Genomic DNA, 26,413 nt, shown 5'->3' on the forward strand with positions numbered 1-26,413 from the left:
TCAGCAAGCCCTAGACTCTGTGGTTTAACCCACAGCCACACCCGCGTCCCTTGTGAAACATGGACCACTTATAAACACCATCTCCAACTCCTTGATAGATTCCATCAACGGTGTCTCTGAAAAATATTACACATCACTTGGGAAGACAGGCGAACTAATACCAGTGTACTGGAAGAAGCAAAGATCACCAGTGTCAAAGCAATGATTCTTCAACATCAACTTTGTTGGACTGGTCATGTTGTGCGGATGCCCGATGATCATCTTCCAAAGCAACTACTCTATTCTGAACTTAAATATGGAAAGTGTGATGCTGGTGGTCAACAAAAGAGGTTTAAAGACTGTCTCAAGGCAATTTTAAAAAAATGTAGTCTAAGCACCAACAATTGGGAAACACTGGCCTGCAAGCGCTCCAGTTGGAGAACAGCCTTTACCAAAGGTGTCGTGGGCTTTGAAGACACTCGAACTCAGGATGCAAGGGAGAAACATGTTAAGAGGAAGGAACACTTGGCAAATCCACACCGTGATCAACTCCCGCCCGAACACCCATGTCTCCACTGTGGAAGGACGTGTGGATCCAGAATTGGCCTCCACAGTCACTTCGGGACATATTGTTAAAACCGTGTATATGGAAGACAATCTTACTCGGCTACGAGGGATCAATAAAGAAGAAGAAGATCCAGCAGCCTCTATTATTCTTCTATATGAGGGTTCAGGGGCTAAGGTGTGCCAGGTGAATGGAAAAGCTCCGGAAGCAGTGGGGGAGACAGGACAGCTGCTTGGCATGCAGAAGATCCTAGGTTCCAAGTAAAAGTTGGATACATAACATAACTGAATACATAATACCAACCTAAAGGCAAGCAGATGATGGGAGAAAGCCCCTGCCCCCCGCTCTCTGCCAGAGACCTTGAAAGGCCGCTGCTGCCAGTCAGAGTAGAGAATACTGGCCTTTATGGACCAAAGTTCTGTCTGACCCCAATCAAGATCAAACAACATGTTGTTGTTGTTGTTGTTTAGTCGTTTAGTCGTGTCCGACTCTTTGTGACCCCCTGGACCAGAGCACGCCAGGCACTCCTGTCTTCCACTGCCTCCTGCAGTTTGGTCAAACTTATGCTGGTAGCTTCGAGAACACTGTCCCACCATCTCGTCCTCTGTCGTCCCCTTCTCCTTGTGCCCTCCATCTTTCCCAACATCAGGGTCTTTTCCAGGGAGTCTTCTCTTCTCATGAGGTGGCCAAAGTATTGGAGCCTCAGCTTCACGATCTGTCCTTCCAGTGAGCACTCAGGGCTTATTTCCTTCAGAATGGAGAGGTTTGATCTTCTTGCAGTCCATTGGACTCTCAAGAGTCTCCTCCAGCACCAGAATTCAAAAGCATCAATTCTTCGGCAATCAGCCTTCTTTATGGTCCAGCTCTCACTTCCATACATCACTACTGGGAAAACCAGAGCTTTAACTATACGGGCCTTTATTGGCAAGGTGATGTCTCTGCTTTTTAAGATGCTGTCTAGGTTTGTCATTGCTCTTCTCCCAAGATCAAACAACATCCTATACTGTACTGTATAGTCAAGCCACGGCTCTCGTGCTGTTCCCCCGTTTCCCCAGCAGGTGGCGGTGGAGTCCCTCCCCCGAGTGCGACTTCTAGGCGCAGGGAGATGACGTTGTCAATTTCCCCTCCACGTGGGTGCAGCTGGCTTGCTTGCTAGAAAGCAGGGAAAAGTCTGCTCGAGGACTCCAGATTTCTCAAAGTGGATTGGCAGGTAAAGACCCACTTTTCTGTCTGCCGGTGCTGCAAAGGATTTTGACCCATGGGGTGGGTGGAAGAGAGGAAGAGAGAGGGGGCTTGGGGGTGGGATGAAAAGCAGAATTTTGAACCAGGGGTTTAAAGGGAGAAACGTGGGAAGGTTAGGAGTATATGTGTGAGAGAGAAGGAGGTTTTGCTCCAGAAACTGATCTAGGGGGAGAAAGGGAGACCTATATCCATTATTATTATTATTATCATTACTACTATTTATTTTGTTATTTATATCCCACACATCTGGCTGGGTTTCCCCAGCCACGCTGGGTGGCTCACAGCATATATCAGAAAATACTAAAACATCCAGCATTAAAAACTTCCCGATATAGGGCTGCCTTCAGATGCCTTCTAAAAGGCAGATAGTTGTTTATTTCCTTGACATCTGAAGGGAGGATGTTCCATACAATTGGAGAAGGCAGTTCGGAGCCAGTAAAAAGGTAAAGGTATGCCTGACCGTTAGATCCAGTCGCGGACAAATCTGGGGTTGCGCACTCATCTCATTCTATAGGCCGAGGGAGCTGACGTTTGTCTGCAGACAGTTTTTCCGGGTCATGTGGCCAGCATGACTAAGCCGATTCTGGCGAACCAGAGCAGCGCACGGAAACGCCATTTACCTTCCCGCCGGAGCGGTACCTATTTATCTACTTGGACTTTGATGTGCTTTCGAACTGCTAGGTTGGCAGTTCATTTGGATTCATTAAGTGGCGGGGGCGGACCAAACGAATCGGTCCCACCTCCCTGCAGAGGGGAAGGGTCATGTTCGCCCATATGATTGTCTGTGTTTTTATCCACAGGTCAAGGTGCAAACCTTAACCAAAAAAATAAAATGACAGCAGACGTGGAGCGACTCCTTATCCAGTTCAAAGATGAAGCCGGTGAAGCCTTGGGCTCTCCCTTTGATGTGCCCATCAACATTACGCCAGAGAAGCTTCAGCTCGTCTGCAACGCCCTCCTGGAGAAGGTACTGGTGTTGGGGTTGCATCCCGGGCCAGAGTTAAGGTTAAGGGGGACTGGCTTCCCCCGCCAGAAGCCAGAGTCGCTTGCTTTTTGAATGCCACCCAGTCTCTTTACTCCACAAACAAATGCAGCTCTTCTGGGTTTATGAAATGGCTACTCATCCGATCTGAAATACTCCCTTTGCAGGCAAGGCTAAATTCATTAAAACAGATCTCCAGAAGAGATAAAAATCCAGACTTCTGTCCTCTAGTCTCCACTCTGTAGAATATTGATAAGATGAGTTCAAACCAATTAGCACAACGTTAAATTTAAAAGTAATTTAAAATGTCGAGAGCTCGGAACCACAGACTCCGCTGCTTTTTGTAATCTTTTTTATTTGATTTTCAAAAATATAAACATAAAACAGTGCAAAATCCAAATATCGAGATTACTCTGAATCTCCTGACTTTTCCTCCCCATCCTTTCCATGGGTCCTTTTAATTCTATTTTCAACTGCATATCAGTACTTCTCCAATTTTTCATCTTCCTAAATTATCTATACATTCTGTTATATTACAAGTGTGTTTAAAATCTTGCTAATATTTTGGCCTGTTTACAATGGTTTTGTATATATATTATAAACATTTCCCTTTTTAAAATTTCTTGTCTTCTTGATTCCTGAGCTGTCCAATTCATGTTGCCATTTTGGCATAGTCCATCGACTTGATTTTTCCATTCTTCTCTGGTCGGGGTTGTCTGTTCCTTCCAAACACTGCCGCTTTTTAAATGCAGAACGTCCTGGGTTTAATCTCCAGGTAGGGCTGAGAATGCTCCCCTGTGGAACCCTGGAGAGCTGCTGCCAGTCAGAGTAAGCAGTACTGTGATTGATGGGCCGGTGCTTCTGGCTTGGTGTAAAGCAGCTTCCTAGTGTCCTAATCAAATCCACCCTTCATTCAGAACCATGAGGACTAGAACCTTGGTTTAATTTTATGGGGAGGGCTGTGGCTCAGTTCTAGAGAGTGCTTTGCATGCAGCGCCCAGTGTTCCCTTTGGCTTGCGAGCTACATTTCCAGTTCCCAAGTATCTTTTGCCTTCAAGCAGGTAGCCAGCTGTGCTGGGCCCGGGGGTAACCCGAGCAACACGGTCCAGGTCCGGTCCCGAATCCAAGGGTTCCGCGAGGAGTCAGTCCAGCAGGACATGAGGCAGGAAACCAGGCAAGGTCAGGCACAGGATCACAGGCAGGTTCTGGCAAACAGCAGTGACCCTGGGGCGGGGTCCAGCAGCCTTTTATCTCTGTTGGGGTAACGGCTGGTCCTGATCCCCCGGTGACTCACCTCCCTGTCTCGCCCAAAGGCGAGCACTCCTCCTGCGAGTAATAATAATAATAATAATAATAATTTATTATTTATACCCCGCCCATCTGGCTGAGTTTCCCCAGCCACTCTGGGCGGCTCCCAATCAAGTATTAAAAACAGTACAGCGTTAAATATTAAAAACTTCCCTGAACAGGGCTGCCTTCAGATGTCTTCTGAATGTCAGGTAGTTGATTATCTCTTTGACATCTGATGGGAGGGCGTTCCACAGGGCAGGTGCCACCACCAAGAAGGCCTTCTGCCTGGTTCCCTGTAACTTGGCTTCTCACAGTGAGGGAACCACCAGAAGGCCCTTGGCGCTGGATCTCAGTGTCTGGGCTGAACGATGGGGGTGGAGACACTCCTTCAGGTATACTGGGCCGAAGCCGTTTAGGGCTTTAAAGGTCAGCACCAACACTTTGAATCGTGCTCGGAAACGTACTGGGAGCCAAGTATTCAGGTCTCTCCTTCTCTCAGACCTAAGTCTCTGCAGCTCAGGAGACGTCGGTGGGTTACTAGACCCAGAGGCCACCTCAGCCTCTCCTGACCCAACCGGTAGTGGAGCATCTGTAAGTGATGGCCTAGCTGAAGGCAACGAGGTCATCCCCGCATCTGGAGCCAGGGCAGGCTCAGGCCCCTGACTCAGCCCAGCTGGTGCTTGTTGCAGGGGAACCTGTGCAGACGGGGGCTCATCAGAATCAGGCCCCAGACTCGGTTCTGATGCCGCCTGAAGCAAAGGATCCGGTGCGGACTGGCACTCCTCTGGCTCCGAGTCCGAGTCCCAGGCCATCACACCAACGGGAGAGCCCGTGTCAAAAGTCCTGTCGAGCAAGGAACGTTAAATTCCCTTTTTTAAAAATGGTGATTCGCTGTTTCCAAAGCGGTGCACCTAACACACAGTGTCTGAAGCTGAAACCCCGACTCTCTCCCATCATAGGAGGAACCACTGCCGCTGGCTTTCTATGTGCGAGACTCTGAGATCGTGGCCTCCCTGCAGCAGACATTGGCAGGCCAGACCCTGGAGACGGAGAAGGTGGTGGAGATCGTCTACCAGCCGCAGGCTGTGTTCAAAGTCCGCGCCGTCACCCGCTGCACCAGTTCTTTGGAGGGGCACAGCGAGGCCGTCATCTCAGTCGCCTTCAGTCCCACTGGGAAGTAAGTCGAGGGCCCAGCCGGGGTTCGAGTGGGGGAGAAGTACAGAAAAGGAGCGCGCAGAGCGTTCCAGGCAGGGTGGATAAAAATCAATTCTTAAAAAAAAAATCATATTTTTTAAAATTTAAATTGGATTTTTTAAATTTAAATCAGATTTTTAAAATAAAATGCTTTTGGAGGAAAAATCTTTCCAAAGATAGTTTTCTATTTAAGTTACATTACAGTCCAAAGGCTATTCATCAGGAAATAAGGATTTGTTTTAAGTTTTTCCTGTGTGCTAAAACTCAGTCTAAGTTGTTTAAAAAAACACACACGTTTAACCACATCAGTTAACAAACATGGATGCATATGCTATGTTATTGCTTTAGTTAAATAAAGTATTTAAATTGTTCTTAAGGAAATGATTGTTTTTCGCCTTCCAATAAAGGACAGCAGAAAAGTTGTCCAAATATAAACAGTTAAATTATTAAACCTCACACTAATTTCATACTTATCTGTCTATGTATTTCTAATAGTATAACCAAATCAGTAATTTCTGATATAACTGTAAAAACTACTCTGAAAATTTATTATTCTAAAAAAGAAACCTTCCTCTGGTTGTAAATATTAAGAATGAGCAAGAATACCAGCAAGAATTAGTCTTTCTGTAAAAGGAATGATTTAAATCAAGTCTTACTGACTAGTGATTTAAATGGATTTGATTTAAATCAAATCCACCCTGGTTCCAGGGATGACTAAATGGCTGGCTGGAGCCTCTTTGACCTGCCTTTGCTAAGTTGCGTCCCAGCGATGCACAGAACCTCCTTGCCCTTGAGCGAGGTGATAGCGAGGCTTTCAAGTTTGACTGTCACTTTGTTTCCCGATGAGTAATGTTCCCCAAACTTGGGCCGCCGGTGTTTTTGGGACTACAGCTCCCATCATCCCTAGCTAGCAGGACCAGTGGTCAGGGGTGATGGGGATTTGGGTCCAAAAACAGCTGGCGACCCAAGTGTGGGAAAATCCTGACTTAGAGGATGGGATTGTGCCTGCTGCACAATCCCAGAATCTGCCCTGGAGGGTCCCAAAGTGAGAATCTGCATGCACCCAGCTGTTTCCCCCCCTCCTTTTCAAGGTACCTCGCCAGTGGCTCCGGGGACACAACCGTGCGCTTCTGGGACCTCAACACGGAGACCCCGCACTTCACGGCCAAGGGTGAGTCTCAATAAGGCTGTGGAAAAATGTCTTCCAGTAATCTGTTTTGAGTTGGTGGCTGCCCCAGGGGCATGCGGATGGACTGTGTCTATCTGGCTTTGGTTTTAAGGGGACAAAAGCCATGGCTCAGTGGTAGAGCATTTGCTTTGGAGACAGAAGGTCTCAGGTTTGATCCCTGAAATGTCCAGGTTGGGCAGGGAATTCTCTCGATCTGAAAATCCACATTTTCTGCCTGTTCAGGCACAGAAACATGCACACATGGGTTCTAGTCTCTTTCCGCTTGCCGTTGATTTTAATTCTCTCTTGAATCTTAACAAAATACTTTTAAAAAAAAATAGTACTCTTACTGGCTCTTTCTTTTTTAAAATTTATTTATTTGGTTTTATCCAAATTATAGTTTTACAATCACATATGCAACATAAAGACAAGATTCTATAGAACAGGCACCCCCAACCTGCAGCCCTCCAGATGTTTTGGCCTACAACTCCCATGATTCCTAGCTAACAGGACCAGTGGTCAGGGATGATGGGAATTGTAGTCCAAAACATCTGGGGGGCCGATGGTTGGGGATGCCTGTTCTATAGAATCTCCTGGACTTTCTTTCTCCCCTTTGTGGGTCCTGTTCTTCATCATTTCCTCCTGCATCTTTTATAATAATCTTTTTACATCTCCATTCTATCCAAAATTCACCATTAAACTACAAGTATTATTACAATCCCACACACAAATTTAACTGTTTGCAATGGTTTTTAAGATAAGTTAAAAAAAATTCCCAATTCTTTATTAAAATTTTGGTTTTCCTGATTTCCGATTCTTCCGGTCATTTTGCCAATTTTTTCACCAGGTCACCGTCACTGGGTGCTCAGCATAGCCTGGTCTCCTGATGGCAGGAAATTGGCGTCTGGGTGCAAAAACTGCCAGGTACAGGGTGTCCCTCACCTTTGGGTCTTGGTACTCCCTCTGAATTCATCCTGGCTGGGTCTTTCTTTCTCTGAGCCGAGGACAAACAGGGACCTACAGCAAAAAAAAATGTTGCAGCACGGCATGCTTTTGTTCAGAGTGCCGGCCCTTCCCTTTCACGGGTTCCTCCATTCCGTTTTCTGCCTCCTAGTCTTCTGTCCCTTTCAACAGACAAGAGTTGTCCTCACCAATAAGTGCAGGGAAATATTGTGCTGTTGAGTACTTCTGTTCAGGATGCCCATTTTGGGGATGCTCCATTCCATGTTGCCCTTTCTGGTATTCTCTCCCCATCCACAGCCAAGGACCAGCCTCTCAGATCAGGACCAGCACAACAACAAAGTGTTGCTGTGTCAGGCGCTCCTGTTCAGGATGCCAGCCATACCCTTTTTGGGGATACTCCATTCCACATCGCCCCTTCCGGTATTCTCTTCCCCATCACAGACAAGGACCAGCCTCGTAGTTAAGCAGGGTTTCCAACTAACTGTTGCAGTGTCAAGCGCTCCTGTTCAGGATGCCAGCCATACCCGTTTTGTGGATACTCCATTCCATTTCCCCCATATTTTGTTCCTCTGCTTTTTCCTGCCAATGGACAAGCTGTGTTCGTGGCCAGTGAGCTCATTCAATCCTCACTGAGCTATTTTAGGTTTTCCTCCCCCTTAACTCTTTCCACCTCTATAAAGCTTTTGGGGGGATGGCGTTGTAGTTCTGCGAACCTTGATTCCTTGGACGTGACTCTTGCCACTTTGGCGATCACTGACGGCTAGCCGTGACGGTGATGTTCTCCCTCACCTGTCAGAGACAGTATACCTCTGAATGCCAGCCGCTGGGAATCACAGTTGAGCAGAATTGCTGCTCAGGTGACCTTCGTGTAGCAATCTCTCTGTCCGCCTGGGCCGCAGCCATATTTCTGATTTTATCCTTTCGTGCAGATATTTCTCTGGGATCCCGAGACGGGGAATCAGATCGGACGGGTCCTCGTGGGGCACTCCAAATGGATTACTTCTCTCTGCTGGGAGCCTCTACATCTGTAAGTCTCCCCCATTCTGGACACCCCCCCCAAAAAAAAAACACCTTCTAATCCTTTGGGTTACTTTGGATTTCAACCCATTCATCCATCAGCATGGTGTAATGGTTAGGATGTCAGGCAAGGGCTGGGAAGACCTGAGTTTGAATCTCCCATTCAGCCGTGAAGTGACCTTAAGCTAGTGGCCATCTCACAATCTGACCTCTCCCCCTAGAGCTGAGCACAAATACAGGAGGAAAGCCTGGATTGCTGTACCGGCTCTCAAATCTCTGTTTTTCCTTTTTTAAACAAAAAATGCAAGGTTCTAACCCGTAAAACAGTTTAAAACTCGTGTCAACTTTATAAACATCTGGGTAAGGTAAAGGGACCCCTGACCATTAGGTCCAGTCGTGACCGACTCTGGGGTTGCGGCGCTCATCTCGCTTTACTGGCCGAGGGAACCTGCGTACAGCTTCCGGGTCATGTGGCCAGCAGGACTAAGCCGCTTCTGGCGAACCAGAGCAGCCCACGGAAACGCCATTTACCTTCCCGCCAGAGTGGTACCTATTTATCTACTTGCACTTTGATGTGCTTTAGAACTGCTAGGTTGGTAGGAGCAGGGACCGAGCAACGGGAGCTCACCCCGTCGTGGGGATTCGAACTGGCGACCTTCTGATCAGCAAGTCCTAGGCTCTGTGGTTTAACCCACAGCGCCATCTAAACCAGGCATTGTCAAACTCGGCCCTCCAGAAGTTTTTCAGCTTACAACTCCCATCATCCCTAGCTAACAGGACCAGTGGTCAGGGATGATGGGAATTGTAGTCTCGAAACATCAGGAGGGCCGAGTTTGCCTATGCCTGGTCTAAACAATGATATCTTTAGCAGGCACGGAAACGAGTATATCGTGAGAACGCCTGCCTGATATCAATAGGCAGGGAGTTCCAACGCCTTAGCTTAAGGTTTCCTGGTTTTGCCCTCTGCAGGAACCCGGAATGCCGCTACCTGGCCAGCTCCTCCAAAGACGGCAGCGTCCGCATCTGGGACACAGTCGCAGGCCGGTGCGACAAGATCCTGACGGGCCACACGCAGTCGGTGACCTGCGTCAAGTGGGGCGGGGACAACTTGCTGTACTCTTCGTCTCAGGATCGGACCATCAAGGTCTGGAGGCCCCTGGATGTAAGTCTGGGAAAATCTGAGAAATTAAGAAATGCAGAATAAGCGATAAAGAACGGAAAACCATCAGAGGTGGTTGACGGACGTCTAAAATATTGTATAAGATAAGAAGTTATGTTAAATATTTGTTGAAAATGATATGTAAAAAACCCAAGAAAAATGTATATAAAAAAAAGTTGCGAGTCAGGGACTGATTTGCCTTTTTTCTGTTCCACTTTTCAGGGAGTCCTCTGCCGCACACTTCAGGGTCACGCGCACTGGGTGAACACTATGGCCCTCAGCACAGACTATGTTCTCCGCACTGGGGCTTTTGAGCCGGCCGAGGCCTCCATCAACCCCCAGGACGTCAGCGGATCCTGTAAGATCACACTGCGCCCTTGGGTGGCATCAGGCTCCCGCCTCTCCTTTTGCTTTTGTTCAAGGCAGGGAGTCATAGAATCCTGCAGTCGGAAGGGAACCCGGGGGTCACCTAGTCCAACCCCCGCAATGCAGGAATCTCAGCTAAAGCATCCATGACAGAGGGCCAGACAACCTCTGCTTATAAACCCCCCAAGGAAAGAGAGTCCACAACCTCCTGGGGGAATTCTTACTCTTTCTCTCTCCCTGGGAGAAAGGAAGCTGTTGCTACAACTTTAGCACCATGAGATCAGTATGAAATGCAGAATTTTGAGCATCCTTGGGAGTTCAGCATTCTCACCAAGCAGGTTCCTCTGCCTGCAGGTAGTTCCTAACCTGCGTTTCCTTCCTCCTGCAGTGGCAGAGATAAAGCAGAAAGCACAGCAGAGGTACAGCCAAGTCAGGGTAAGTCTGCCCTCCTGCCTGCCCTGGCCACGAAATAGCCGCTCGGCTGCAGCTCCCAGAGCTCTCAGCAAAGGAGTTGGTTGTTCAACCACTCTGGGAACTGTAGCTGCAGAGGAGAATAGGGCTCTCCCAGCAGCACCCTCAACAAACTATAGTTCCCCAGTTTCTTTTTCTTCCCCTCCCCCCAATAATTTTTATTATTTTTTTCCAAATATCTTAAAGACAATACAGCTTAACAATATTATTCTCCTTTCAATCTATATCTTATCCAAATTAACTTCCCTCCACCCCCTTCTGGCTTCTCTACATTGCTCTTACTTAAGCGTGATTACTATATATACATTCCATAAATGTCTATAATTCCTTAATACATTTTTGTATTATACTTTAGGCATACATTCCTTATTATAATACAGCATTACATCTTGTGGTCTAACCAAATGTTTACAATAAATGTTAGGAGTTTTATTTCAGTCCTGTGAGTGTCTTTATCTATGTACAGTTTTCTCTAAGTATACCATAAATTTGGACCATTCTTTTTGGAATTTCTCATCGTCCTACTGTCGGATTCTTCCAGCTAGCCTTGCTATTTCTGCATACTCCAATACTTTCTGTTGCCATTCTTCAATCGTCGGAATATCCTGTTGTTTCCATCTCTGTGCGAGGAGTAGTCTTCCTGCTGTTGTGGCATACAGGAAGAATTTCTGATCTTCCTTTTTAATGTCCTCTCCAACCATTCCTAACAAAAATGCCTCTGGTTTTTTATAAAAGGTGTACCTAAATATCTTTTTTAACTCATTATACACACTATCCCTTGTCACACAACCACCACATGTGGTAGAAATTTCCCTCTTTTACAGTGCATTTCCGACAGTTCTTATTTTTCATTTTGTACATCTTTGCTAGTTTGGTGGGTGTTAAGTACCACCTATACATCATTTTTAACAAATTCTCTTTTAAGGTCATGGATGCGGTAAATTTTATTCCTAAATTCCATAGCCTTGTCCATTTCTCATACTCGATATTATATCCTAGGTCCATTGCCCACTTAGTCATGACCTCCTTAGTTTCTTCATCTTTTGTATGCCATTCCAACAAAAAATCATGTACTTTAGTTCCCCAATTTCTATGGGTGAAGCTATAACGGTTTAAAGTTGTGCTTTAAATATAGAGCGATGAGGCCTCTTGTCTTGGGCAGCTGGTTGCATCTTGCGCCAGTGAGTTCAGAATCGAACGTGACTAACTTGGGCCTATTCATTTCATTGGGTCCCCTTGGGTATAGTCGATTAGCAAGGAATCTGGTGCATCTTAGGGGGTGGTCGGCCCCAGAATGAGGTGCTGTCCCAGAATCCCATTCTTCTCAGTGACAGAGGGCGCTTCCTTCTCTGCCCACAGGGCACGGGGCTCGAAAGGCTCGTCTCCGGGTCGGATGACTTCACGCTGTTCCTCTGGGCACCTGCAGAGGACAAAAAGCCTTTGGGGAGAATGACCGGCCACCAGGCATTGATCAACCAAGTCCTTTTCTCTCCCGACACGCGGATCATTGCCAGTGCGTCCTTCGACAAGTCCGTCAAGCTGTGGGATGGCAAAACGGGCAAGTAAGTTTGTGATAATTATACCGTTTCCCTTTATCTCAAGCCGCTTCACAATTTTCCAAGGAAGAGCTACAAAAATAATGATGGATGTATCAAAGTACTCCCTGTTACAGGCAAATGATTAAAAAAGCCTATATTTAATTAAACACACACACACGTTTGGTCTTAGGCCTCAGCTGCGCCTTGGGAATTACGATTGCTTTCAGTTTTCCAGTTCGTCTTCGTAAAACAAGTTCCAAGTCCTCATGAGGGCGTTTCAGCACGGATGCTGGAAATCAAAGGCTCTTCATAGGCTGGTTCTGGAGGGAAGACATTTGCGTCACAGTCTTAACACAGTTGGAGTTCTTGTTATTAAATATACCAAGAAAAAAGCACACCAAGAACTCTGGCCGATATAAGTTTCAGTCGTGGGAGTGGTCCCTACTCGCAAATCAATAGTCAGTTGTAACAAAAGCTAATCCTTCAAAAGTATGTATTCCGACAAGGATTACAAACCCATATAGAGATTACAAACTCAAACTCATAAGGATATGTATAGCACAATAATTTGTTACAGAATCAGAGACTGGTGTGCTTTTTTCTTGGTAGAGTCTTAACACACACACATTTCCCACACCAGGTACCTCACCTCCCTGCGGGGACATGTATCGGCCGTGTACCAGATCGCGTGGTCAGCCGACAGCCGCCTGCTGGTCAGCGGGAGCAGCGACAGCACACTCAAGGTCTGGGACGTCAAGACACAGAAACTGGCTGTCGACCTTCCTGGCCATGCGGACGAGGTAAGGCCCTAGACAGCAGTGAGGTTTTTCATCAGGGCTGCTTGGCAAGAAAGGACAGGGCGGCAGATTGAAGACCCCGACCCCAAAATTGGCCCATTGGTGGTTTGTGGATCAGCGGTGGGGAACCGGAGCCATACTCCCCTTGCAGGCTGATTATTGATTATTATTTCAGCCAGATCCATCGTCCCTTGACCGGCACCTGGACAGGCTATATGACATCAGGCGGCTCCTGATTTTAAGCTCTTCTAAAGGGACGTGGATGGCGTTATGGGTTAAACCACAGAGCCTAGGACTTGCCAATCAGAAGGTCGGCGGTTCGAATCCCCGCGACGGGGTGAGCTCCCGTTGCTCGGTCCCTGCTCCTGCCAACCTAGCAGGTCGAAAGCACACCAGTGCAATTAGATAAATAGGTACCGCTCTGGCGGGAAGGTAAGAGGCGTTTCTGGGCGCTGCTCTGGTTTCACCAGAAGCGGCTTAGTCATGCTGGCCACATGGCCCGGAAGCTGTACCTCAGCTCCCTCGGCCAATAAAGTGAGATGAGCACCACAACCCCAGAGTTGGCCACAACTGGACCTAATGGTCAGGGGTCCCTTTACCTTTTTAAAGGGGCCAGAAGAAGAGTTCACTTTGTTTAAAAGTAAAGGACCCCTGACAGTTAACTCCAGTCTCGAACGACTTTGGGGTTGCAGCGCTCGTCTCGCTTTACTGGCCAAAGGAGCCGGCATTTGTCCGCAGACAGTTTTTCCGGGTCATGTGGCCAGCATGACTAAGCCGCTTCTGGCGAAACCAGAGCAGCACACGGAAACGCCGCTTACCTTCCTGCCGCAGCGGTACCTATTTATCTACTTGCACTTTGACGTGCTTTCGAACTGCTAGTGGGCAGGAGCAGGGACTGAGCAACGGGAGCTCACCCCGTCGCGGGAATTCAAACCGCTGGCCTTCCAATCGGCAAGCCCTAGGCTCAGTGGTTTAGACCACAGCGCCACCCGCGTCCCTTTGTAAACTTGGTTTACAAGTTGCAAAAAAAAATTCTTTAAAAAAAAACACACACACCCAAAGAGGACCCGTTCGATCCTTGCTCACTTATCTGTTAAATATTTCTATATCCTGACTGTTTGTGCCACCCAAAGCCTGGCTGCCGTGGTCCTGGGGGAAGGCACGTCCAATGAGCCCCATCATCAAGGGCGCATGGTGCATCATTATGCACGCACCACATAACTGATTTTATAATGAATTGATTTTAGAATGCTGTATTGTTTTACTGTTGTTAGCCGCTCTGAGCCTGGCTTCAGCTGGGGAGGGCGGGATATAAATAAATTATTATTATTATTATTATTATTATTATTATTATTATTATTATTATTACAACCTGTTGTCGTTTCCTAAACTCAGCCCGCTGAGAACCTGAGCGTGCACTACCTTTTTCACACACAAAAATGGAAAATGAAGTTGCTAGTCCCTAAGATGGCTGGCAGCTTGCGCGAGCCATGGCGGTGAAATCTTGCTCGCTCTTTTCTTCTCGCTTTGCTGTTTCTTTAGCAAAGCCCACCGAGGCGCGTTCGAGAAAAGCATCTCCAAGCCCCTCAGAGCGGCTGTGGACTGACCCTCGTCTTGTTCCCTTCCCAGGTGTTTGCGGTGGACTGGAGTCCTGACGGACAACGGGTAGCGAGCGGTGGGAAGGACAAATGTCTGAGGATGTAAGTTCAAGGCAGGGGTTTTTGCCTGGAAGGTGGGTCACTCCGTTATCTTCAGAAAAGGAACATGATCTGGAAGCCTCTCTCCCCTTTTCATTGCACTTCTGGTGTCACTGCCTGTGTGAGAGAGAGAAAAGTGAGGGAGTCATTAGTGTACCTGGCTATTTAGAATAAGGGGGTCAATGTGGCACCTTCCAGGTCCTTTTAGACTACAACTCCCATCATCCCCAGCCAGTGGTTGCCCAATGGGTGTTGAGAGTCTTTGACATACACATTGGTTATCCCTGATTTAAAGTGTACAGTGGTACCTCAGGTTACATACGCTTCAGGTTACAGACTCCGCTAACCCAGAAATAGTGCTTCAGGTTAAGAACTTTGCTTCAGGATAAGAACAGAAATCGGGCTCCAGCGGTGCGGCAGCAGCAGGAGGCCCCATTAGCTAAAGTGGTGCTTCAGGTTAAGAACAGTTTCAGGTTAAGAACGGACCTCCGGAATGAATTAAGTACTTAACCTGAGGTACCACTGTAACTAAAATTAAGGGGAGAACAATATAAAGGGCAGGTCTCTGCCCCCAAGGGGCCTACAGTTCCACATTTTCAGTTCTGTTGGCTGTGTGATCTAGCGAATGAAAGTCAGGTTTGATCAGCCACGGATCTCACTGGGTGTTCTTGGGCGAGTAGTTGTCCGGCCTGACCTACCTCACAAGGTTGTTGTGAGGAGAAGCTGGGTTTCATCACCCTGTGGGGGAACCCACAGGTCTTGCTGCACTACAACTCCCATCATCCTTGACCCACTGGCCATACTTCCTGGGGAAATTGAAGTTCAGCAACAGCCAGAGGCTCCCCTTCAGCACCCGCCGTTGAGGAACGGAAAAATACAGATTATTTTCGCTGTTTTTCTTCTTCTTTAAACAGATGGAGACGATAGCTGTGAGGAAAGGACTGTCACATATGGAGCCCATCCGCTTGACAGTTTCCCCCCCTGGCGCAGACTGCGGCCTGCCAGCCTTCCATTTTCAGGAGGGCTACTTGAATCAAGACTGTTCTCTCTTTTTGGATCCAGATAAAGGAGTCCTCTCCTCTCTTGTCAGCCAGCTTCTGGGCTTGTTGATGCCTCTTGCTAAGTTGTTGCTGCTCACAGTTGTCTAAAACCTACACACACACACCCTGCCAGTCTTCCCTGATGAGAGCTGGCGCAGTCTAGAAGTCGAAGCGGAAGCAATCCAGAAGGTCCTGAGTTCGAATCTCCCCATTTTAGCCTTGGATTCACAATGTGTCGTTAGGCCAGCATCGGCCCACCACCGCCACCCCACCATGGCCTGAGAAAGGGGTGAAAATCTTATTTCTTCTCCTAATCGCAAACCTGGGTGCTGAGTGCCGAAAAGATGCTTCCATTGAGGAGCAAGACAGAAAGTTTGAGCACTGATAGAACCCCTGAGGTTCAAAGAAATGATAAATAAATCGATAAATCTCTCTTTTAAGCAGTTTGCAGCTTATCTTAAAACACCAAACAGTCTGTATTTTCAAAGCACCAGTGTAAAACATCAGAAACGAAAATCGGGAAGCACAACAAAGTTCCCTGTTTAAAGTAGCATAATTAGCTGAAAAACAACATATTCTCTTACATGTGCGAAAAAGAAACCCATTACAAAAAAGAATCGAATGCAAAAAGTATTCCGTGAGTAAAGCATCATTAGCAGCTAAACAAAAATAATGGTTTGTATTAAGTTTAACTTGGGGCAGACGCATTAGAATTGGACTCACGGTACCCAGGTCCATTATTTTATGTGGATCTTGGAGTTGGACCAGCTCAAATGTTTACCAGTGCGTGAGTCACCGTGGTCAATTGGAGGAAGTTAACATTCCATAAGAAACCTTGGATTTATTTGTTTACCAAAGAGACTAGTCCCTTTGAGGTCAGGGCAAGCGTGCCACGGCCTTCCTCCCCCTTTCTCTTCTAATATCATTTGTCTTCATCCAGCTGCCTCGGAGGCCTGTGCCCAGGGAGAAAGGCAGCCTATAAATATTTTAAATAAATAGCTTTTGACAGCCAATGTGTAACGGTTAGAGTGCCAAGACCGGAGTTCAAATCCACCACTCATCCGTAAAGCTCACTGGGTCACCTTGGGCCGGTCCCTGTCTCTCTCAGCCTAACCTACCTCACAGGGTTGTTGTGAGGATAAAATCAATCAATCAATCAATCAGTCTTTATTACGGTCCAGAGACCCAACAAATAAAAATAGGGAGAGCGGTAAGCCATGTTACCTTAAGCACGGGAGGAAAATGTGTTTTGTAAACATAATGAATAAATCAATTTTTAAATAGCCTTACTGATTCCTCCACCCCGTGTTTTTTTTTGTTAAGCCATCCAAGCAAAACGGCCATCACCATTTAAATCCATAATCTGATAATTTAGGAGATAAGCATTATTCTGGTGGATTAGAAGAAAAGGCCATCTGGTCTGACCGACATCTTTGTTCCCAGTCGAGATACCTCTTTGGAAACCGGCAAACGGCGGAAGAGCAGCTTTGTTTTCTCTCCGGCTTGTGATCTAGGGGCGCAAGGGATCATTTCTAGGGAACAAAACTGTTGGCATCTTAATGCCGTTCTGCAAATCTATGGTGCGACTACATTTGGAATGCTATTTGCAGTACTGGTTGCCTCGCCTCAAACCTCCGAATATCGTGTGGGGCGTTTGATTACATTCACATTTTGTTATTTTTCTGGTGAGTTGGGAATACAAGAAGAGCCACAAGCACTTCAGCAAATGGCCAGGCAGCCAGACTTTGCAGAGAGCATCATAATACGAAAAAGAATGGAAAATTATTATCTGTTCCTGCTCTCCTTGTTTACTTGCCCTCCGGAAGTATATTTTTTCTGTTTGGGCTTCCAGTTTATTTCCTTGCTGAAATAATTCCCTGTCTCTCTGCGATATCTTGCTCTGCTCATCCCTTTGTGGGGGACGGAGGTTTGATTCTTTTCCGTCCCCTCTCGCCGAAAAAGGCCTTCACCTCCAAAAACGAGCAGGGAGTTCCCTGTTGAGAGAAGGCCGCCATCAATTAATCAACATCAGCTTCAGTTGATTTATCTACATAAATGCCAGGTGTGGTTTTGGCAAGCTGCACAGCAGCATCCTCAGGAATCCCCGCGGAATGGTTTTCTCGATGGTTCTTAAATTGCCTGCCAACTTGTCTTGTTAAATGCTCTGGGTTTTTTTAGAAAAATGTGTCGCCTTCCAGCACAGAGCTGCAGGCTGCAATGGACCCCTGAGGAGATCTTCCATCGCTCAGAACAGCACTGCTGTTCAGCAAGTTAAACCTTCCCCTCATGGTTTTCCCTCCTTTCCCAAAGCTGATGCCGCCTCAAGATTATTTGGGGGTGCCGGTTTGGTTTAATACAATTATTCTGAGGCTCTTAAGCAGCACTTTAAGCCGGAGGACCGCATTCAAATCTGCACCACCTTCTGGGGGCCACACTGGGATGGTGGGCAGAGGCAGAAAGGGGCATGTGGCCAATAAATTACCTATTTTAAAACATTTTGAGGGGGGAATTGATTCGTAAAATACACGGTTTTCAGTCCAGACCTAGGGAAACCTCTTGTCAACAGGCAACGTCACATGATTGGTTGGGGGCCGGAATGTTCTAGAAACGGCCTCGTGGCTGACTTGGTGGGGGCGCCAGTTTGGGCCATGGCATTTAATGAACGACAAACTGGAAATCTGAATCTAAAGACCCGACTGGTTGAATTTTTTTTTTTAAGCACTGGAAGGCCTCAAGCGAACGTTGCTTTCTTAAAAGCTCTGAGTTCTCAATAATAATAATAATAAAATTAATAAGAATAAATTTTATTTATGCCCACCCTCCCCAGCTACTAGTCCCTCATACTCTCTTTTATCACAGCGCCTAACCCTTTATTTAAGATTCACTCATGTCTCTGTCCTCGTCCTGGAACAACCGTGGAGGTCAGCTGTGTTTCGTGAGGAAGCCAGCAGCAAGGTCACGGCACTTAATCCCCAAATTGCACGGGAAAAGTGTGGCAGAGGAGCGTTACATGGGTGGTTCCCTTCTTCTGACATAAAAAGCCGGCATTTGATCCTCTCTGGATCAGGATTGCCTAAGCTGCCCTTTGCCGCCGCAAGACGTTTTGCAGCATGGTTCCCATCAGCCCCGGCTAGCATGGCTTCAGAGTCTATGACGCAAAGAAACACCCAGAATTATAACATGCAATAAAGTGATCCCATTAGAATATAAACCAACCCGGATCATCCTCCGAGGCCTTTCCTCATGTGCCTCCTTCACGAGAGGTTCAGCGAGAGCAGGCCTTTTCTGCAGCGGCTCCCCGTTTGTGCAATGCTCTCCCCAGCGATTCTCATTTTGCATTTTTTAATTCCATCAGTTTTACCGAAGTCTGAAATAAAATAGGCAAAGCTTAATCGCAGATATCCTGTATCTTTTTTTTTTAATCAAAGATCAAAACTAATCTGAATAGAAACACAAACAAAAAATAGGAAAAGGAAAAAAACAGAAAAGGGGAAACGAAGGGGGGTGGAATATAGCTTCTGACTCTTCGTCTGTCAGCTATATATAGAAAATTATTTAAAACGTCCGCTCCAGAATACACAAGAAGGTTGGGTCAGGTGTCCTCTGAACTCTCCTTCAGCTTTTAGGGAGCCGGTGTGAGTGTGATGGATGATGAAACGCATGCGTACGTGTGGAGTGGAATTAATTTGTCACCTGATGGGCAGGTAAGCTTCAAATAGGTCCTGGGGTAATGACCCCAGTGAATTGATTCCACCAGGTGTGTCTCGTGATGTTTATATAACCAGCTTGAACATTGTAAAAGGGAAAAGGGGAACAAATTACCTGTTGGCAAACCTTCCTCCAGTTTTCCAAGGTGCGTGCAACAGAGCAGTTGCTAACTTTCCTTGCAATCCAGTTTAAAGCACAGGGGCGGGTTAGGTATTCCCCCCCCCCCCGGTTAGTTGGCAAAGATGATCATGGTTATGAAATGAAACAATATATTATGTCGCTTTCTGAAGAACACATGCATAGTTCCCTGGTTTTTCCTCTCCCCTCCTCATCCCTTTTTCCTTTTATTAGACAGTCACACCATTGTATGGTGCTGGATACAAGGAGAGAGAGAATTTGTTTTGCATTTAGAAAACTTTAAGCACATTATAAGTCATAAGAATAATACAGCTTTTCAGGTTACCATTTGCATCTGAACCAGTTCCTAGGAAAACAAAGTCACAACTCTGTGAACAGGGCCAGATGTAAAATGGGGGCCTTTATATGTCCAGCTGTCCTTTGTCATCAACAAATTGTCGCTGTTTTTTGTGTTGAATATATGCTATATATATATATGGTAATTTATAGGCCTAATAGGTATCTAAAGCCATTTGCACATAACAAAATATGTATTTTATCGAAGTGATATTTTAGGGAACAGTCTAGCAGGCGGGGCCCGTTACTTACACCATAGGAGCCTACACAACACAAAAACACTGTTGCTGTATGTAGGTTTTATTTTATTTGTTTGTTTGTTTTTAATCTTATATTTTGGAAATGTGCATCCAGGTTTTTTTCCCTTTAAATTTTTTGGGGGGCCCTAAGCTATAGCTTGTTTAGCTTATACATAAGTCTGGCACTGTCTGTGTTGTAACACAATTTTTATTTACAACATCTGTGAATTTAAAAGATGTACTTGTGGAGGAGTGAATGGAACAAATTCTGAAAAGAAGCAGGAGACATATGTGTGTGTGAAATAATTTATACAAGCGCTTAGAGCAAGGGGGGGGAAGGTGAAGGGCTTCATGTGACCCATTTGCATTGCCTTGATGGATGGAAGCACTTGATTGACGCTCAGCAACTCCCAAGGCCTGTTTACGAGGACTTGAGCGCATGTGATACCGTTAGGTCATGCGCTTTTCAGGGCAGGCCTGTGAAAAATGGATTTGTGGTTTGTGTGTTTGAATCTTCTACTTCCCTCCCCACCAAAAACTTGCTTTGAATACATCTTCCTTTTGCAGAAGAACGGGAAATCTACCCGACTCTTAACGCTCCCCTTCCCAACCATATTGTCTCACTAGCAGATTTGCGCACCGAAGCAAATTTTCTTTTGCATGTCAGCTCGCGGGCCTTATCCGGCCACATGCCTCAAATGTGCTGGTACCAAAGGGGTTGGGATGTTGCGTCCAGCTGTAGGGGGATGCTGTCAGTGTCATGCCTTACTGGGGAGGTGTGGGTGTTTGCACGTTTCGTAGAATCTGTTAAAGAAAAAGAAGCTGAGTTAGAAGGGAACCCCAAGGCTCATCTAGTCTAACCCCCTGCAATGAAGGAATCACAGTTGAAGAAATCTTGACAGATGGTCACCCAACCTCTATTTAAAAACCTCCAATGAAATGTGGATTTACCACCTCGGAAGGTGGTGGACTCTCCTTCATTGGAGGTTTGGAGGTAGCATTGTTTATTTATTTTATTTCTTTATTTCTGTATTTAATTGCACACATATATTCCACCTCCTCCAAAAGCTCAGGGCAGTGAATGTCTCCCCCCACTTTCAACCGCCCAGGTAATCCTCACAACAACCCTGTAAGGTAGGCCAGGCTGAGAATGACTGGCCCAAGGTTGCCCAGTGAGCTTCTTGTCTGAGTGGGAATTTGAACCCTGGTCTCCCTACTAGGCAGTGCTGCATGGCCTTTTGCTAATAATGTTTTGGTAATATGGCAACCCTTGGTCGAGGATTGCCAACTGATCAGAATATATATATATATATATATATATATATATATATATATATATATATACCAGGCCTGCTCCTCTGCCTCGATCTGCAAGCAAAAAGAGTACAAAGCGAAGGATCATTGCCTGCTATAACAGTTGCAGAGCAAAGCTGCTGTTTGGGTGGTGAAAAATGTGGCAGTCCTACAATGAGGTGAATTGCCTAGTTAGTAACAGTAACAAAACAGGCCTCACCTGTAATTTACACAGACGGGCACAGAGAAAAGCTAGAACATCACACCCACCGTACCTTTTATCTGACAAGATTTATATACCGCTTAATCAGCAGCAACAAAACCCTCTATTTGCAGTTTAACCTGCTGTTGGGCAGAGGAACGTGGGCTGGTGTGAAAAGTTGGCAACCAACCCTCAGTGTGGCCTCCTAACTTGAAAGGCTACTCAATGCCTGGCCAGACAGAACTTGTGGCTTTATGTGTATGGTGAGCATGTGTATGTGAATTAATTTTATTTAGTTTGTGTTTTTGCCACATATATATATGGTCAAGATAGATGGTCAAGATATATATATATGGGCTTATCTTGACCAAAAACAAAATGGCGCCCAAGGCCATTATTTCCCGCCCTCTCGCAACTTTCCCTCACAGACGTCGCCGTCAATCTCCGCCCCCCGCCCGCCTCTTCCTTCCCCCGCGCGCGGGGACTCTTTTTCCTCTTCCTCTGATTTCCCCTCCGCCCTCTTCTCAATCCCGGCGGAGGGAGACAGGAAGCCTTGGGCCTGCGCGATACGTCCTATAAGAAGGGCTGCACCGCGCGGAGGCTTCGGCAGTCGTAGCCGGACGCCGGCGGGGCAGGGAGGACTACCGGCGGCGGAAGACGCGAGTGGGGCGGCGGGCAGCGGCCTGAGGAGAAGACAGGATTTCTCTCTTCCCCTCCCTTTATCCCTTTCACCCCCACCCGGAAATATCTGTGGCCCAGGACTAGAAAGAGCCCGACCCCTTTATTTCGACCCGTTTTAGGGTCTATTGCCTTGACTTTTATTTTTGTGGGGGTGGGAAAGAGGTTTAGGAAGCCCTGCAGGCCGATAACGAGGTGTGGGGGGCACAATGTAAGAAGGCCGTGATGAGAGACCCCTGAGGGGGGGCCTGAGCCCCCTGCCCCAATTCCCCATTCCCAATTTACAGGCCTTCTGTATTTATCTCTATCCGCCGCCCCCCCCATTAAAAAGGGTTGGTATGCTTTCCACCATCCCCCCTTAAAAGGTTTTTTTTTTAATATAAGAAATACAGCAGAATCCACCTTTCTCCCTATCACCACTCAGGGATATGCCTCTTCCCCTTTCCCTTTTTTAATTAAAGAAATAGGTATCTTAATTGATCACCTCCCCATTTTTAAGGGGTCTCTCTGTGTATTCTATATAATTTATCCCAGGATACAATTCTTCCCACCCTCATTTAGATTGTCACTGTCCTTTTAAAATTCCTTTATTATGTAGAACCCCATTTGGGCACGTTATTAAATTGTGGTCCCCTTTCTTTTCAAGGGTCTTTGATTTTGTTTCTCCCACCACCTTTTTAGGCTTTATTGCTTTCCTCCCCCCCCCTTGTAAAAGCTTAGATAAGCCCTCTACTCCTCATATTTAAACAAACCATTAAAGGTGCTAACACCCCCTTTTATTTCTGAAGCCTTAAAACTCACCTGTGCCACCTTTACCCAGCGACCTGTGCTTGCACGTCTCTGGCCTTTATTATTACATTAGTAATAATAATTTATATCGGGCCCAAAGGAACCTAAATGCTCACTCTTCCTTTCCGTGTTCCCTCTTGCCTCTTCTCCCCTTCAGAGGAGGATTAATCTCCCCGTCCTCCTTTCCTCCTTCCTTTCCCCCATGCCAGAAAACGCTCATCGCCTTTGGGACGCCGGAGCAGCCAGCCAGTATCCCCCGACCCCCTTCGCCTGGGGACCCCCGGCCTGTGCCTGCCCAAGCAACATGCCCACAGCTGCCTCCCGTCCTTGGGGGCGGGCAGGAGGAAGGGAGACGGACAGACCCACCCTAGTCAACCTGCTTGGTGCCTCATCTTCCTCCCCTCCACAGCCTGGGTTGCTGATGTGAGCTTAATATTTTTTAAAAGCCTTTGCTGTGGCGGTCCCTTCTCCCCAGCTGGTCTCCCTTTATCCTCCCTGCCCGTTGGGCTTCATGCCCCCTTGAAGGAGGATGGAGGTGGTGGGAGACTTTGAATATAGCAAGAAGGACCTCATAGGACATGGAGCATTCGCTGTGGTCTTTAAAGGTCGCCACCGCAAGGTAAATCCAGCAGGGTAGGGTGGCGGACTCCTCTCCCCCTCCCTTCCCTTTCCCTCTTAGCCCATCTCTTGGCTGGTTATACAACCATCTCCTTTCCTTCCTCTGTGTGTGTGTGTGTGTGTTTGTGTGCATGACTGGTCGAGGAGGAGCTGATATTTGAAATAAGTCAAAGGGTCAGTCCGCAAGCAGCTCTGCTTCAGCATCTCCCCTTTTCTCTGCCTTTTGATCTGTTTTGTTTCTCCTATGGCCATCCTTGTTGTTGACATCAGCTAGCCTGTTCTGGAGAGTCAGCTGAGGTCAGGTGTTTTCTAAAGCAGCGCTTTTTCTCGGGGGTGGGGGTGGGGGGCGTGGAATGTGGATGTGGCTCCTCCGCCTTTTTATTCTAAAGTTCACGCCTGTTTGTTTTTATTTCAAAGCAGAGCAGAGATGGTGGTGGTGATGTCAACCTGTTATTATGGGCTCCTGCTGCCCCTTTTCTCGATTCTTTAGTTGCAGTTGCTTAGAAAGGTTTCAGCAAGGTAACCTTTCTAAGGTTTAACAATTCAGGGTGGAATGCCTCTTTCCTTTCTCTACCCGCCCCCCTCTTACTTGTAAACCTCTCAAAGTGCAGGGGCAGCAGAGACCAGTCTTATTCCCTCCCCCATCCAGTAACTGCAGAGCTAATGGGAAACTCTCTCTCTTCAGATTGGTAAAGATTTCTTAAATGTCACCAGTCCCAGCCTCGCTGCCCTTTATAATGGGAAGCTTTGCTGGCCATCAGCCCTCCCCCCTTTACTTTATTCTGAGATAAACCTGCCCCATTTCTGCTGCAGCCACTGTGTCATGTCTAGTTGTGACCTCAGGACCTCAATAACCCCTTTTACATAAGCCCAGTAACTTGACCTAAAGCTTATAATTCCCCCCCCCCCTTTGCTACAAGCTTATCTATCTTTGGACTTTTGGCAAGTTGATGTTTCCCTTGCTTCTGTTATGTAAAAAGAGCACATTTATTATCTACCTTGTCCTACCAATAAGAGGGGCATTTTCAGCAGGGGCATCTCAGCTATGGAATACTGTAGTCTCTGTCCAGAGAGGTTCACCCGCTGCCTTCTCTGATTTGTCAGAGCATGTGGAGGCATTTTAATTCACGCAAGCTTTTCAGTTGGGTTCTAAATCTGGACTTATTTTGGTGTCTCTTCTGGAAAAAAATGTTTCTTCTATAACTTGTTTTTGTTGATTTTAATTCAGATACAGTGTATGTTCAGTATTGTTGTCTTAAGTGGAAATACTTATTAATAGGTGGCTGCATAATTCAAGAAATAACACTAACAAATGAGAGCAAGATGGTTCCTTGTTGCCCATCCTTTCCCACCTTTTGTCACCTTTCTCCCATTGAAAAGGAGATGGTGGTAAGCTCCTTAAATCAGGAGCTCACTTATGTTTTGCAAAGTACTATGTAGATAAAAACAAAGCAACAATTTTGCAGGGCAAAAATGCCTTCTAGGCAGTTGTCAGTAATTTGAAGGTACTTTCAAATTAACTTTACTCAAACTTAACACCTCCCCACAGAGCGTGCAACTCTGTGTGATCTTTCTTGCCTTCTTAAGTGGTCTGTTTTTCCTATTTGGCACCTCCCAGAACAGTTTGTGACTCAAAAGATGACAGCATTGACTGACTGAAACACAACAAAAAGCTGTTGCATAACTCAAATGCAAAGTTTATAAGGGGGTGGGGAGATTTGAAAATTGAGTCAGGCACTTGTGTTGTGAGATGATCATTTTACATTTGGGATTACCCTCAATCTTTTCAATATCTTTAGTCTATTGGAAACAGATTTCCACTCCTCTGTAATAAAGTATATGAAGAGCCTTGCAATTTGTAGTCATTTGTGATTCAGAATAGACAATTTGCTTGTGTAGTGGCTGCTTTTGCACATGACACTAAGCTGTGTCTAGCCTAGAGGTGGTTTGTTCAGACTGGTGAAACCACCCTAGCAGACTAACCATGTTTTGTTTTCATGTGAAGCTATACCTTGTTGGTTCACAAACCCTGGCATGTTTCAACTATGGCTTGGCATTATGTCCACATTCAACAGTCTTGCTTAATCAGGGTTTCTTAGGCCACTCCAGATGCTTGTCAAGCTTACAGAGGCACAATGCAAGAGCAGCTGAAAAAAAACAAACCCAAACTTTGGAGAAACAAACCACTGCTTGTTTGCTTGTCTGTCTGTGAGAGGGCTTGTGGTTTGTTGGAAAACAGCAGCAACCAAGATATGGCACAGCAGTTAAATTCAAATGCAACCATTGGAGGTGGAAGCTGACAAAAGGGAATGGGAATCATTGAAGTAGTGTAATAATAGGCAGCCACAAGCCCTGTTTTAATCAGGAGTAGGAACTAAAGGGGCAGTTCTCATTGCCCGCTACTTCCACTCTTGGAGGCAGAATGCTTGTGAATAGCAGTTGCTGGGAAACAAAGGAGGGGTGAGTGCTGTTGTGAATTCTTGCTTGTGGACTTCCCATATGCGTCTGTTTAGTCACTGTGAGAACAAGATGCTGGACTACATGGGCCACTGGCCTGGTCCAGCAGGATTTTATGTTCCTATGACTGGAAAATACAGTGGTACCTCAGGTTACATACGCTTCAGGTTACAGACTCCGCTAACCCAGAAATAGTACCACGGGTTAAGAACTTTGCTTCAGGATAAGAACAGAAATCGTGCTCCAGTGGCGCGGCAGCAGCGGGATGCCCCATTGGCTAAAGTGGTGCTTCAGGTTAAGAACGGACCTCTGGAACGAATTAAGTACTTAACCCGAGGTACCACTGTATCGATGCCCCAAATGTCAGGGAGGAAGTGGGCGGGATCAGGACCCCAGGCGGCATCCTCATCCCAAGCAGTTTCCAGCCACCCTTGCCATGTCTCTGAGATGGCAACCGGGGGTTCCAGTTGGTCTTCCGAAGAAGAAG

General features: G+C 46.6%; 2 protein-coding genes and 1 long non-coding RNA gene across 5 annotated transcripts in view; 2 read left to right on the plus strand and 1 right to left on the minus strand.

The window, feature by feature from the left end:
- Positions 1–1,674: 1,674 nt before the first annotated feature.
- NLE1 (notchless homolog 1) lies at positions 1,675–15,908 on the plus strand. Its single transcript, XM_083587986.1, has 13 exons — positions 1,675–1,754; positions 2,587–2,753; positions 5,018–5,235; positions 6,344–6,423; positions 7,268–7,344; positions 8,313–8,410; positions 9,370–9,562; positions 9,782–9,917; positions 10,314–10,360; positions 11,756–11,958; positions 12,575–12,734; positions 14,361–14,431; positions 15,343–15,908. Exons 2-13 carry the CDS (start codon positions 2,619–2,621, stop codon positions 15,353–15,355), a joined length of 1,431 nt encoding a protein of 476 aa, XP_083444112.1. The 5' UTR covers positions 1,675–1,754; positions 2,587–2,618; the 3' UTR covers positions 15,356–15,908.
- On the minus strand, positions 10,628–15,418 carry LOC310750242. Its single transcript, XR_014542013.1, has 2 exons — positions 14,339–15,418; positions 10,628–12,254 (listed from the first exon to the last, which is right to left on the minus strand). It is a non-coding gene; the product is annotated as an uncharacterized lncRNA (long non-coding RNA).
- Positions 15,909–21,944: 6,036 nt separating the features above from the next.
- The window catches only part of ULK2 (unc-51 like autophagy activating kinase 2), an 84,649-nt gene continuing 80,180 nt past the window's right edge, over positions 21,945–26,413 (plus strand). Inside the window, exon 1 of one of the 3 annotated variants that reach the window (XM_083587526.1) lies at positions 21,945–23,470. In XM_083587526.1, coding sequence (XP_083443652.1) covers positions 23,381–23,470 — 90 coding nt within the window. In that variant the 5' untranslated portion in view covers positions 21,945–23,380. Of the gene's footprint in view, positions 23,471–23,621; positions 23,767–26,413 lie in introns of those variants that run through there. The other 2 variants (XR_014541903.1, XM_083587527.1) reach the window with 2 other exon arrangements.

The sequence above is a fragment of the Podarcis filfolensis genome, assembly GCF_964270895.1.
Source record: "Podarcis filfolensis genome assembly, chromosome: 15".
NCBI classification, from domain to species: domain Eukaryota; kingdom Metazoa; phylum Chordata; class Lepidosauria; order Squamata; family Lacertidae; genus Podarcis; species Podarcis filfolensis.